This window comes from Arvicanthis niloticus, chromosome 6, assembly GCF_011762505.2.
Source record: "Arvicanthis niloticus isolate mArvNil1 chromosome 6, mArvNil1.pat.X, whole genome shotgun sequence".
NCBI lineage: Eukaryota > Metazoa > Chordata > Mammalia > Rodentia > Muridae > Arvicanthis > Arvicanthis niloticus.
In genome coordinates this window covers 66586828-66601807 of record NC_047663.1, presented here as the reverse complement: position 1 = coordinate 66601807, position 14980 = coordinate 66586828, and the positions used below count along the sequence as shown (strand labels likewise).

The following is a 14980-nucleotide window of genomic DNA, read 5'->3' as shown; positions in this document are numbered from 1 at the left end:
AGCCAAGAGCTGGGGAGACAGCTCAGTCAGCAAAGCACCTACTATGCAAGTATGAATACCTAAATTCATCCCTAGCACCATGTAAAATCTCAGGCATGGTAGCACATTCCTAATTCTGGGACTGGGGAGGAGAGAGACAGATCACTTGGGCCAATCAATGAGCTGCTCCTTAGGGAGAGCACCACTTACACACACGCACGCACACATGCACACATGCAGTGTAGGTTAAGCCAAACAACCTGAACATTCCTTTGTCTTGGAGCCCCACATGCACCAGAAACAGTGCTTTATAAAAATGCACTTAAATCCTGTGTATGTCCTATTTGGTTTTTACTGAGCTTTTTTTAATTAAAATCTCCTGAAAATTCTAAAGCATTGTTTTTTTTAAGGAGTGGTTCAGATTACCTGATATTGTTGTCATATTTCTCTTTATAATTTTTACCAATATGGCTTGCTTTCAGCATTTTTTTTCAACATGTTCTGAGCAAGGTACTGTCTATCCTCTTGTATTGTGGTAACAGGTGTTTATGCTGTACAGTAGCTATAGCTCCACAGTTTCTTGATTTATTAAAAAAAAACTGTTACTATAGTTCAGTTCTTAGATATTGTCAAGATGATAAAATTTTAAAATAGTGAAATGTTATGTAAACCAAGCTAATTGTGACTAGTTGAAAAGAATTAATTGACCATGTCAGGGTTTTTGCATCTCTCCCTCCAGTTGGCAGTATCCTATCTGATCACAGCATCCTGTTGCGTCTCTCAGGGCCTTCCTCATCCCCTTCCCGTGAGCCCAGCACCAAGATCAGTGGCCAGAGCTGCCCCGGAATAGGTGGGGTTTACTTGCAAAAGAAAATCCTTCAGATTACTGGGAGCACAGCCAAAAGAACAGACAGGACCAAGAAGGCCACTGAGGAGAATAGAGACAGGACAAGTTGTGAGGACACTACCAGGAGAAGGATGACATCCCCGTTTAGAAGATTTAGGGAGAGAACGCTTTCAAGGGAGAGACTAGTCAACAACCAAAAAGAGGATGCACATCACAATCAAGCTACAGACAGCTGTGAGAAAGTGAAGGATGTTGGAAGCAACATCACAGATGAGAGAGGGAATGCCATCTACGACTCAAGTAGCCAAAGCCACAGTACCGCGCTAAGCTGCTTCTGTACGCGGTTCAAGACTAAAAGGAGAAAGACTCTCTGAAAAGTTCCTTACTTAGTGTTAAACTTGTTTTAAGTTATTCATGTAAATGTAGCTCGAACTCAGCCATCTGTCAGACATTGGGCAGACGATGTAGTAAGTACTATTAAGCATTTTATGCATATTGTAGATCCTCTAACAGCAAAGAAATACTGATTGACTGTGCCTCACTTGTACATATGTTCTCTGACCACTGTGTTAAGTTAGTAAATTTTATCCACTTGTTTTCTGTACTTTACTGTATTTTCTTTTGATAGCAGCTGAGACTGAGTGAAATTATCAGAGAAGGCTTCTTAGCAAGCTGTTTGCCAACTTACTACCTCAACTTTGCCCCCCCCCCAAAAAAAAAAAACCCTGTAAGCCAAGAAGGCAGTTACCCCAGCAGGTTCAGAATCATCTGGAAACTTTTAAATAAATAAAATTACCATGTCCCACCCCAGATCATAAATTTGAATGGGTGCCATATGTGTATGTAATTTAATAAATGTTCCAGGCAGTTCTTAGTATCAGTTACCTTTGAGAAATTCTGTTGTAACAAACATAAGGATCAAATTGATTTGGAAAAGTGAAGTAAGTCTGTTCAGTACAGTGAAAAAGGCAGTGGTTCTCTTGGAATTAGACAGTTAACTGGTTTGATTTTTTTCATTTGACATATTTATTGTCTTGGTCTTCTTAAAATCTGAATAATCATTTCATGGCACTGGTGACACTGACAGTGAGCCCAAATGCAAGGCTGTGTGATAAAAGTCAGAAGCACTGGCTTATCTGTCTTTCTGGGTTGTTGGCCCATAAGCCCAAGGGTAAATCACACACTTGTGGATCTTGATTTTTCTGTAAAGTGACTAATGGCACCTCTCAGAGATGTTGCTTCACAGCTTTTTTTTTTTTTTTTTTTTTTTTTTTTTTTTTTTTGTGAATTTAATCACACATGCCAAAATCCTTAAGGCCTAGCGCTTGCTGCCTTCCTCTTTGTGTTACTGAGGATCAGGAACATATAAAAGCCTCCATTTCTTCTTTAGTGCTATTTTGAGAATTGACCCAAAAGTCATGTGACCTGTCAGACCTCACTCTGCCCTGTGAACAAGAAAGTATTGTTGCTTCTTAAAGACCAGCCCCTTGTGGAACTGCTACAGCATTTTCTTTCATTTTGAAACCAAAGTATGATTTCTTGCTATTACCAAAATAGAGCACTGTGTACATTTAGCCATCACACTGCAGATGTGGTTTTGGATTCTTCACCTTACTCTGTCCCTACCCTTTGACCCCTCCAAAGCAGACAGGTTTTTGTGCCCATTTGTGCCCATTGTGCTCAGCTGTTTAATTCTTAACAAAGTTAATCATGTCCAAACCTAAAACAATTTGCTTAAAGAAACTGAAACAGGGTTAGGAAGTCCTCCAAATGTGGGTACCTGAGTCCCTGTCCCCTGCTTCTAGGTAAAAATCCTAGGTTATGCATTATATAACCCTAGCATGGGACAGGGAGTTAGGGATGAGAGCACACCTGGGCTCTCCGGCTAGCCAGCTGCTGAGTTACAGATTCCGGTTCTTAAAAAAATAAGGCAGAGAGCCATCTAAGGAGAATATCATACTGATAAACCTCTGACTTACACACCCCCCCAACATGAACATGTGCATACACCACTAATGTGCGTGCGTGCGTGCGTGCGTGCGTGCACACAAACACAGAACTGGAGCTCTTACCGGTAAAGCCTTTGCCCAACCAGAATAAGAATGCCTGAATTGTATTCTTAGAATTACCACAAATGATTGATTGAAATAGTGGTCCTATATTTGGGTAGAGTAAGAATATCTGAGGTAAGTGTATACACTTTGAAGATTTCCAAGTACAGTTCTTTGAACCTGCCTATCGCTTCCACAGGGTGGTCCATGAAATATGTCAAAGAAGGGGATACAGTGTTAAAACGAGGTTGAAAACTGTATTATGTGTATTTGTTAATATTTATAATGTATGTATCTATTGCTCTTGTTTTACTGAAAATTTGAAAGTATGTGAGTCTGGGACAGTAATACTAGATTTTGATGTTTTTCTGCAGTGTGGAGTTCTATGGGTGTGGTTGTGAATGTGGTTGTGAAGGCTATATGGGGAAAAGAATGGAGAAATTGCCATCCTTACATACTCAAGCATGAATCCTGACATTTCCTCCTACTTTGTTTTTTGTCCTTCGTTTTTTTCTTGGCTTCCCATGGCTGCCCCTGTATGTGCCCTTATTTTGAAGTTTGATTAGTGTTCTTTTCTCACTCAGGTTGTACACTCACACCATCAAGTAAATGTGACAACTTGTCTGACTCCAGCCACAGTGAAATCTCCTCTCGGTCCAGCATTGTGAGCAATGGTTCTGTGGACTCCATGTCTGCAGCTGGGCAGGATGAACGCTGTTCCACCCACAGCCTCGTAATTCCTGAGCCCACGGGGGCATTGGAAAAGACAGATCACCCTTCAGGGATCTCAGACCACAGTCAGCTTGCTCACGGGTAAATCCATGTCTGCATTCCTATCTCAAAAGCAGAACCAGCATGCGCCATTCAGAGCCTGACCTGCACCCTCCCCCAGCCCCCCAGTAGCTTAGGTTTATAGCATCCTTTGTAGGAGTATGAAGCTGCATTTATGCCCTTTGTACACACTGAGTACGGAAATACATACTACTTGAAAGATACACAAATATCCTTTGTTTATTGTTTTGTTTTGTTTTTTTATTTCTTGAGACAAAGTTTCTCTATATGCCCTGGCTGTCCTAGAACTCAGAGAGATCCCTCTGCCTCCACCTCCAACTTTACCTCTAGCTTCACCTCCACCACCTGAGTGCTGAGATTAAAGGAATGTGCTGATGCCACCATCTGGTAGATACCCTCTGTGTGTTCTTGGACTCTCTTTACTCAGGTTACTTTCTGCCGTGTGTCTTGTCACTCACTAAGAACGCTGTGTACCTGCTATTGTTACTGGAGATGTGGCTCTTGCAGGAAGATTGTACCATACAGCAGACTTCTAGGCTAGCATGCATGTCCAGCACAATACAGGAGCTAGGAGAGGTGGACCAAGCCTTGCTCTGTACTCCCATGTCTAGCCTTTTGACATTGCGATGATGTTGTCTTTTTAAAAAAAAAAAAAAAAATTGACATTCAAGAAAAGCACAATTGAGTCCATCTTTGCTTCAAAAAAAAATAAGAAAAAATGCCTTACCATGTTTTTATAAGCATATTTAATTTACGTGCTTACAGATTTTGTATTGTGGTATATTCATAGCTATTAGTGCCAGCATGCATGCCGCAGGTTAAATAGAAACCATCTCTATCCCAGACTGTACAGACGTAGACTATTGGCTACATGGAGCCCATGTTTGGAAACCTTGCTGTAAGTGCATCTGTGTAGTAGGCACTTTGGGAAGGTGGTGTTGACTTCCTGGCATACTTAGTTAACTTCAAATGTTTGTGAAAAAAATAAACCATGGCTCCTCCGCTTAGAAATGCTGAATTTTCCACATTGAGGAAGCAGTGTATTTATGAAGGTATACTTTCCCATTCTTTTTTTTTTTTAAGATTTATTTATTCATTTTATGTACACCATCACTCTCTCCAGACACACCAGAAGAGGGCATCAGACCCCATTACAGATGGTTGTGAGCCACCATCATGTGGTTGCCAGGAATTGAACTCAGGACCTCTGGAAGAGCAATTGGTGCTCTTAACCACTGAGCCATCTTTCCAGCCCATTTCCCATTCACTTCAAATTTCATCTTGTATTATTTAAAGTCAGTCAGGATTTCTTAGAGGAAACATTGCCTAGCTGAGAATCTGGTGTGTCCTGGTCTCCTATAGGAGGGACATGTGCTGGAGAGTCTCCAGTGCCCTACAGATTACTCATTGCTTATCTGTTATCCACTTTCAGCTGGATGCTGTCAAAGCCGTCTCTTATCAAGGGTGTAGCTGTCTCGTCTTCTCTGAGCAGCGAAGAGATGTCTCATGACCATGTTCTGCTGGAAGCAGCTGACAGTGGTCGGGGAAGTTGGACTTCCTGTTCCAGCAGCTCCCATGACAACTTCCAAAGCCTTCAAAATCAAAAAAGCTGGGACTTTCTGAATTCTTACAGACATATGCATTTAGATGACCCTATTGCTGAAGTTGAGACCACTGACTGTGAGCCCTGTGCTTGTCCTAAAGGCTGCTCAAGAAGTTGTGGCCAGTGCAAAGGCAGCCTAGAGACGAACCAGCTGAGGCAGAGTTGGGCCTCATCCAGTTCACTGTCTGACACATGTGAACCAAACTATGGGACAGTTAAGCGGAGGGTATTGGAAAGTGCACCAACAGAGGCGCCTGATGGCTTGGAGCTGAGGGATACCACTGACCCTGTTTATAAAACTGTCACTTCCAGTACAGACAAGGGCTTGATTGGTAAGTGCAGGTTTGTTTATCACTGATGTTGAGACATTATTTGCCCCTCTCCCTATAAAGAGATATGGGGCTATTGTTAACAGATCTTATTATTTCTCTCACTCTATACTTTTTTTTTTCCTTCCACAATTGATTGCCCCCAAATTCTTGGCTTCTCCAGAGCTTTGTTTTCCTCTGTCATGCATGTCCTTGTATTTCTATATGAAACAAGAGTGGAATTGACAGTGATAATAACTGAAACACATTTATCCGTCAGATACACATGGAACACACAGACACACGGGTAAAGCCTCGTGTTGCCTTTTCTAAAGTGGATAGTCAAGCCATTAGGAGCATGAGCAGGGGAAGAAAAGATTGTTGGAATCACAGTTGCTATGTATACATGACAGAAACAACAGGTCCTCTTACTTTCAGGCAGAGAGACATGCTGAGATACTGAACCAGCTCAGTGATAAAGCAGGTCTTAGCGCCACAGTCCCTGCACAAACTCCCAGGCACCACAGAGACAGAAAGAGACTCCCCTGGGGATTTTCGTGTACCTAGCCTGGTATACATCCCCAGGTGTCAGCTGATTGGAGGGTTGCTCTCTAATAAGCTTTTGCAGTATATTTAGTCATCAAATTGTTTACTCCCTGAGTTACATGAATACTTTTTTCACATAATATTCTACTTTCCTGTTACATGAAATGACCATCAAATGTGCTAATCTTGTAGCATCTTGGATTTGTGTAGTATTTCTCAGGATTCTAGGAATATATAAAGCATAGGTTCCTCTGAGTGTTAATTTTAATAGCTTTCACTTCTTGGTGATTTGGGTAAATCCTTCATTTTTCTCTTCTCCTGACAACTTTTCCACTGCCATACATAGTCATGTCTGCTTGTCCTCAGATGAAAGCAGAGGCCTGCTCTGACCTTGACATTACATCACTTGCAAGTTTTACTGGCAGAAGACTAGAAATCCACAAGGACAAAGTTCTTGTGATGTGAGATGGAGATGGGAGAATTACTTACTACTCCTTAAATCCATTCTGCTCGTGTGTTGGCAGTGTCTTCTTAAATGTTCTTTGTGTAATCAACAGGTAGTTCCGTGGGCTTCATTCACTCCTTTCTTTCTCATTCTGATGCTTTTTGAAGATTCATCCCATTCCAGGGGCTTATACATTTAACAAAAGGAAAAGTTACCATTATTCTTAAGGTCACATTTCTTTTTTCTTGCTTTTTTTTGGGGTTTTTTTTTTTTTTTTTTTTTTTTTTGGTTTTTCGAGTCAGGGTTTCTCTGTATAGCCCTGGCTGTCCTGGAACTCACTCTGTAGACCAGGCTGGCCTCGAACTCAGAAATCCCCCTGCCTCTGCCTCCCAAGTGCTGGGATTAAAGGCGTGAGCCACCACCGCCCGGCTTAAGGTCACATTTCTGAACTTTGGGGGTTTTTTCTATACTTTAGTCAAAAAGAAGTGTTAGAAGTAGGATCCTAGCCAAGGATGGTGGCATACACCTTTAATCTCAACACCAGGAGGCAGAGGCAGGAGATCTCTGTGAGTTCTAGGCCAGCCAGGGCTGTGTAGAGACCCTTTCTCAAAACAAAAATAAGATCCCACAAAAAATTAGGTCATCTAAACTTGAAAAGCTCATTGGTTTTCATGCCTGGACTGAAAATGTGTCCACCTGAGGACCAGAATACAGTCTCTGTGACCCATATGCCAATGCTGTGATTCAGAGTAGATGCTTCTCAGCCAATAGAAGTGTGTTTCTGACTGGTTGGTTGTCTTCAGGCTTGAGGGTTTGATTGAGCTGTTGGATGTGAGGGCTGTCCCTGGGGAGAGGTGTCCTGTCACTGTTCTCTGGCTTCATGTAGCTGTCTGTGTGTAGAGCTTTCTTAAAATATCCGATAGGTTTAAATATTAGTGTTTGTAAGAACATTTTTAGTTTGCTATCATTGTATTTAAGTGTATTCATTTTGTCTGTTTTTAAGTTATATTTTTGCCATTGTGTTGTTCAGTATGGATTTTTCTTTCCTTTGTTTCTTACGTTTTTCCATTAACATTTCCACTGCTTATTTTTTCATACCAGTGTACTGTGTCACCTCACCCAAGAAAGGTGATAGGTATAGGGAGCCACCTCCCACTCCTCCAGGATATCTGGGAATGTCTTTAGCGGACCTAAAGGAAGGACCCCACCCGCACCTAAAACCTCCAGACTATAGTGTGGCAGTACAGAGATCAAAGATGATGCTTAACAGCCTGTCTAGACTGCCGCCAGCTCCTCCCAGTAGCCACGCCTCGGCCTGGGTTCCCTCGAGGACCGGATCCCAGCCTCAGAGGCATAGCTTGCAGCCGTCCCATCCCAAACTAGCAGATGTGGCTGATGCAGATAGCGAAGCAGATGGTACGTTGACAAACTGTCTCAATGGCTCTTAAGTGGATTGTGGAGCATAAAAGGGTCTTTTCTCTGGTATCTGTGATTATCTGTAATGTTTTTTAATCTCTTTAAATTTGGCTGTTTTTTTTTTTTTTTTTTTTTTTGAAAGCTTGGATCTAGGAATATAACTCAGTGATAAGAGTGACTCAATCTCCAGAATTGCTTAAATTAAAAAAAAAAAAAAAAAAAAGGTGTTTATTATTCTGTAGAGCTCATCAGTAGCCCTTGTGCAAAGCCTGGCAACCTGAGTTCTGGCCCTCAAACCCACACAAGGAGAGACCAACATCACAAAAAGTACTCCCTGGCCTCCCCACATTAACACTGTACACACATGCGCGTGCACACACACACACACACATAGAATCAGGCTGCTGTCTCTGTGCCCACTGCTCTGATGCCAGCTCAAATGGAGTATCATTATCTTTGATAATGAAACAGTAGGAGTTTCCAGGAGGAGAATTCTGGGAGAAAGTACTTAATGTCTGCTGAGTAAAGTTTTACAAAAGACAGTTGTCTAAAAGACACTCTTGGCTTAGCTCCTCTGACAAGCAAAACTCTTAATGAACTTTTTAACTGTAGCAAAAGTTTAAAAAGTAGTGGCTACACTTAAAAATAAGTTTTTTATCCTTCTACACAGTATAGTAGTAAAGTGATACATTAAAACCATCTGGGAAGATGGCTCCAGGAAAATCAGAATTCAGAGTCTCTGAAGTAGAGTGGCCAAAAATCCCAACACTAGGGAAGTCAAGACAGGATTCCCAGAGCAAGCTGGCTATGTAGACTAGTCAGGTCAACAAGCAATCCTGTCTGGGTATAGAGAGTAAATAAAATAGAGTGATCCACCCATTAAGACATCAGATGCCAACCTCTAGTCTCCATATACATGCATACACACCAAAGAAAATGAAACTACAGGGACCAGCAAGATGGCTCAGGAGGTAAATGCACTTCCTGCCGAGCCTGATAACCTGAATTTTATCCCTAGAAGAAGAGAAGCAATTCTGCAGATTGTCCTCTCACACTTCACACTTCACACATGCATAGTGGCATTTATGTACACACACAAAAAAAAATAAGTGTAAAAGAATTTTAATTTTGAAATGTCCAGTTTTATATTAGCCCTCAATGTTACAGTCAAACCTGGGCCTTGATGAGATATCCACCAATATTTGTTGAGATAGAGAAAGCTTCTTATGTAGCAGATAATCTGTTATTGTTTGATCTGCATTAACAGATAGATGTGCTGGCTAATTGTGTCTTCATTATTTTCAGAAAATGAGCAGGTGTCAGCAGTCTAGCCTTTGGACGGCTCATTGGAGAACACTGGAAGTCAGGACCATGGACAAGAGCTAGTGGTTATGCAGGCCAAGGCCAGCAGCTCACTGCTGCCACTAATGCTGCGGTTCCCACGCTGGGCTCTAAGGAGGAGCTCTTCTGAGTCGTGCTTCCATTTGTTGTGTCCCTGACGATGCAGGCCCTTATCTGGGTGCTGCACCTGATCTCAGCCTGTACTTTGCACATCACTCCTGCCTTGGGACTACATTCAAGCTCAGAGTTGTCCCCCTGTATATCACTATATGTTTTTCTTTTCGAGAGTCATTTTAAAATAGTGGTATCATTATTTCCAAGCCATAGCTTGGGCTAAAAGGACACATTCAAAATGTCTACCAATACCAAGGATAGTCTTGTGTATTTGAAAAGTAACTTATTATTTGAAGTATTGTGGTTTTGTTTGTATTCAAAAGCTCTTGCTAGCTGTTATTTGTCTTAGTCTATAAAGCTGTCTGTGGTCTGAGCAGCAGACATCATCCCAACACAGGTACGGAGATGTGGCACCATTGTAGCAGACACTCAGGTGGGAACTACTACTGTGCAGGTGTAGTGCAAGCAGCCAGCGCATCATGATGTGGGTGGGCTACAGCAGCCACGGGGATCTTAGCAGATTTTCGGAAAGGAGAGCAAAGGAAGGGAGAACTCTAGTTTCCAAAGAAGGAAAGATTAGCCTTGAACTTGTTTCTGAAATGAACAACATGTTGCATCCAATTCTGAGGACACTACAAACCCACTGGCAATGGCTTCTAAAGAATGTTTATTCTATAGAAACCCTAAGCTAACATTTCACAGCCTAAGTCTGGAATTCATAGTTTAAGAGAAATATTGTAGGAGCTGGAGAGATGGCTCAGTGGCTAAGATGTCTTGCAGAGGGCACTCACATGGTGGCTCACAACTGCCTGGAATTCCAGATCCAGGGGATCCAACACCCTTGTCTGACCTCCACAAGCACTGCATGCATGTGGCACATAGACATACATGCAGTCAAAATGCCCTATACAAAATAGTAAAAATATATATATATATATATATATATATATTTATTGAAGTTTCACGGATGCAATGATGGAGGTTCCCTGGGCCTGTGCTGTGACTTACAGCACACAACCACATGTGCAATCATTGAACTTGAGCTTTGAGCTCTCCACAGAGAGAGAAGCTAGAACAATGGAGGAGACTTCCATCCTAAAAAGGACATTCTTTGTGACCTCCTGGACATGGCACTCTTAAGTATATAAATCAAATTCAGTGACTGCTTATTAAATAAAGTGAACTTTCCACAGTTTTACAAATTAAGTATAACATTTTTTATATATATCTAAAGGTTTTGATTTGCTTTTTAATGTAAAGGCAAATAAGATTTCATAAACTTCTGTAATTACAAGAAAAGCCAAAGCCATTGAAAGTGCACTGACCATGACAGCTTTGCTACAGAGCAGTCATGTGACCAACCGCCTTTTTCAAGTTTGTACTTTTCCCTTGCTCTCTCTTCCTGTTTTTCTGTCCAATCACTTGAGAGTCAGAGCAGTTCCAAATGTAACAGTATTGTGTCTTCCCACAGACTGCCTGTCTCTAGGAAACATAATGGCTGAAGAATTCCCCTGGGGAAACATTTACCCAAAAGCCTTAGATATGAGCCCAGGTGCAGTGCTGACCCTTTTAAGTGCAAAGTAACCTGAGTGTCAGCTGCAGCTTGACAGCCATGCTTAACTGATCTGGCCTATGAACTGTGCTGTTTTCTGATTGTGAATCTTTTTATTCACGTACTTGCAGATTGTTTTCATGTCCAAAACAAAAGAAATATTTTTGCTATATCTACCTTTTTAATCCAGGTTTGGGTACTCATTGTCACCATTTTCTATCCATTGCTCCAGAAAAATATGCTGTTTGCACCGCTTCTGTTTATCCACCAAGTCTTTAAACAGATGGACCCTTGCCTGCCTTGGTCCTTAAAGATGTAAATGTCTTGCACACCTACATTGTGTAAGCTGCCTTGGTTTTAATCAAGCTTTATCTGTGCGTGTTCAGACCGACTGATCACATTGATCAGAATAAAAACCAAATGCTTTGTAATTTGATGTATATGAGTCCCTGAAAAAAATCATGTCTGCTTTTTTTTTTTACTTTGTCATGTGACTAGAGCAAGGGAAGCCTTAAAGCCCATGCTTGCTCCAGGTCCACGCCCCCATTTGTCCTTGTTCTAAGTGTGCAACATCACTAAAAAGACTAGTGCACAGCGTCTGCCAAAACTGTCAGAGCAGGAGACTGGTAGTGCAGAGTTTTGCCAAATGGTAAATTTCAACAAAATATAGTAAACCATTTAGAGATTAGTGAGTCTAGCCACTGCTTACAGCGAGGTTACTTGCAATCACCAGACTTCATTTCCTCTAACTGATGTCTTTATAAATGATTTTTGGGGAGAAGAATCCTTTAGAGAGTATTCATGAGGGTGACATGTTGATTACCTCCGTGATCTCTACCAAGCTGGGAGAGCAGCAGTAACCATAAGGATCTCCTTATATAATCACAAAGAGAAAAAGGAAAAAGGATCTCCTTAAAGATTTAAAGCAGTGATTATTTGGATGTGAAGGTTGTAGAAGACATTGAGTGTATCCTTGCCACATCCTATTACCTGCTACAAAAAAGGTGGAGTCCACCGATGAGTCGGGGACATTCTCAGGAGGATACTTGAGCCCCAACCATCTTTAGCTTTTGTGTTGTTTAAAAGGCCTCTTTATTTTTATTGTACAAAATGAATGCAGTTGAACTTGATAGGTGTTTTAAAATTGAAATGTGAGTTTATCAAAAACAAAAGCAAAGTTGCACAGTTGCTATGCTCAAGTGACAGTTATCTGCACACTTCAATGATTGTAAGGCATCCTGTCACAGCAGTGTTGTCGCCTAGTTTTTGATGCCTCTTAAACTTATGTCTTTTAGAAAGACAGTGCCTCTGTATGCTTTGTATTTTTACTGAATGTAAATACTTGTTATATTTTGGTTAAGAAAATGTAAGGGTATCAATTATTACCACATCTCCTAAGACATCAGAACCAATAAAGAACATGCATTAACTGTGTGTGCTTCATCTCCTAAGACATCAGAACCAATAAAGAACATGCATTAACTGTGTGTGCTTCCTTCCCAAGTGTATAGAACCCATGGAATAGTTAACCAGGTCACTTGAAAGGAGTGTCCAGGCTGCAGGGTGGCTCATCAGGAGACTGCTCACCTCCTTAACGTGCACGAAGCTCCGGATTTAATTCCTAGAGCCACACAAAAAATTGGATATCACAACACATAACTACAACCACAGCACTGAGGATATAGAAGCAAGAGGACCAGAATTTCAAAGTCACCTTCCACTAAATGGATAGTTTGAAGCCAGCCTAGTTAAACTTAAGAAGAATGCCAACTTGGGACCTATGTTGCTTCCTAAGTCACTAGAGAAATCAGGAGTCTTCTATTACTATCAACCATATAATCTCTGAAACTGATGTAATTTAAAAGATTTTTTTTGTTGCAAATGAAGTAACAATGACTTTAAACTCCCTTGAACTTTCGTCCTAACAAGAAATATCCATGGGCAAACTGTCATGGTTGGTACAGATGCTTCTGGGCCCTAAAGAACTTGTCAGCCTCTGTTCATTCCAGGGCATCATCTCAAAGATGATGGCAAATAAAAACATGGTCCCCTTTTATTGGAGAATGAGCTTTTCAGAAGCTCTGCATACACCAAGGTCATCAGAGCTGCCATGTAGACTGGAACCTGTAAGGAAGTTTAAGACACATGTGCTGTGACAGCAGTGGACCCCCCTATAGTCCAGTGAGTAAAGGAAGCAGGACACCCACTGTGTGAGCATCGTTGGCCACCAGTGAGCCTGTGCAGCTCTCTCTGCTCAGCCTTGGCTGATACGCAGGTAGCCATTTCTGTTTTGGATTCAGGTCACTCTAGACATCGGCAGCAAAGTATCTCCCAGACCCCTCTATATATAGGTTTTCTCCTGTGGGAACTAACACCTGTAGGCTCCAGATTCCCATCCCAACACAAGGTTTTCCCAACTTTTGCTCAAGAATGGGCAGACAGTTTGAAAAGGACCCTGTTACGTTATATTCTTTGAGAAACAAGTCTGTCTTCACCATGAGTTTGGGCTTTTAGAACTCAAAACTAACCATGTTTGCTGTCCCCTACCCACCTTGTAATTTGTTAGCAGGTCTAGGTAACAAACATAGTAATTTACATACTTAGAGACTTGTTGCTCATGGGTCTAGTCCATAGCACATTTTGAGAGTCCACTAAACGTCATCCCTAGAAGCCTGTGAAGAAAACAGCTGAGAGGAGCTAGCCATCCCAAGGGTGGCCTCAGGAGCTGTCCAGCCAGCCTGTTCCTCACTCGAGGTACACAGGTAAGTGTGTAGTTCCTCACTCGAGGTATGCAGGTAAGTGTGTAGTATGTCTGGTGAAGTCTCCCTGTTCTAACACTGGGTTCCTGGGGATCTAACTGCTTGCTCACAGCCTCAAATCCTCATGGTCCTCATTTCCGGTCTCATAGTGCTCATTTCCGGTCTCATAGTGCTCATTTCCGGTCTCTCTGCCTTGCTACGCTGACCCATGTGTCTAATGCAATGTTGGGAGTGGTCACATTGGGTTCCTTTTTTGTTGTTTAGTTTGAGTAGGGTTGCCTACAGGAGCATGAGCTGCCTTACCAGTGATGACATTATTGAAGAAAGTATCTCTTCCCTCCCCAGCAGGCAGGCCTCATAGTTTAAATCCTCCAGCTGCCCCAGCATGTGATGGAAGCTGAGCCTTCCCCAGTTGAGTGAAGACGTGGGAGTGAAAAGGACCCAGTTCATCCAACAGATCTACGGGAAACACTTCTGACACCTGCAGACAGAGTGGATACTAGACGAGCCAGATCACATATCAAAATGGAGCATTTGGCTACTGAAGCTACCAGCAAAGTCAGGCACGGTGGCATAAACCTGTAGTCGAAGTCACTGGGAGAGGAAGAAGTCCCCTATAACAAAACAGGATTTTTTTTTAAACAAATATCAGGGTTTGGTGCTTACATTAAGCTTGAGGAGTAAGAACATTTGCCATCTGTCCTGATGGTCTGCATTCAGCCTTTGAACCTACACAGTGAAAGGGGAGAACCGAGTCCTGTAAGCTGCCCCTTATATCCATGTACCGTGGCACATGCATGCACACACAAATGTAATTTTTAAGATTTACTTTTGAAAAGATCTCAGCTGTGTGGTCCTGTCATGGAGATCATCGTACAGACAGGTCTAGCCTCAAGTTCACAGAGATCCACCTGCCTCTGCCTCCCACTTACCACCCCCCGTCAGTTTAACAGCACACTTAAAGGGAAGCTGGCAGCTTTGAGATGGATATATCCGACAAAATTAGTTTCTCAGTAATAATTGTGATTAGCAGTAAGTTAATTTAGAATAATAGCAATGACAGTTAAACTAGGATTAATAGATAGCAACATAAACTAACTGGGTAATATGCCCAAAATGGATACAGGTAAGCTCTTTGAAAATCTGCGGTGAGAAGGTGAGGAGTAACCCTGGTTAGCGACAAGAAAGGACCATAATTGTCAAGTTGTCGCAGTAACAGGCTTGTGA

The 14980-nt window shown here is 41.9% G+C and overlaps 1 protein-coding gene across 9 annotated transcripts in view; it reads left to right on the top strand.

Moving 5' to 3' along the window:
• Positions 1-9459, top strand: part of Rapgef6 (Rap guanine nucleotide exchange factor 6) — a 169422-nt gene extending 159963 nt beyond the window's left edge. For 6 of the 9 annotated variants that reach the window (XM_034507065.2, XM_034507064.2, XM_076936832.1 and 3 more), the window contains 4 exons: positions 3462-3690; positions 5102-5604; positions 7673-7987; positions 9293-9459. In XM_034507065.2, the coding sequence (XP_034362956.1) occupies positions 3462-3690; positions 5102-5604; positions 7673-7987; positions 9293-9318 (1073 nt within the window). In that variant the 3' untranslated portion in view covers positions 9319-9459. Of the gene's footprint in view, positions 1-718; positions 1296-3461; positions 3691-5101; positions 5605-7672; positions 7988-9292 lie in introns of those variants that run through there. The other 3 variants (XM_076936834.1, XM_076936833.1, XM_076936838.1) reach the window with 2 other exon arrangements.
• The last annotated feature ends 5521 nt before the right edge of the window (positions 9460-14980 follow it).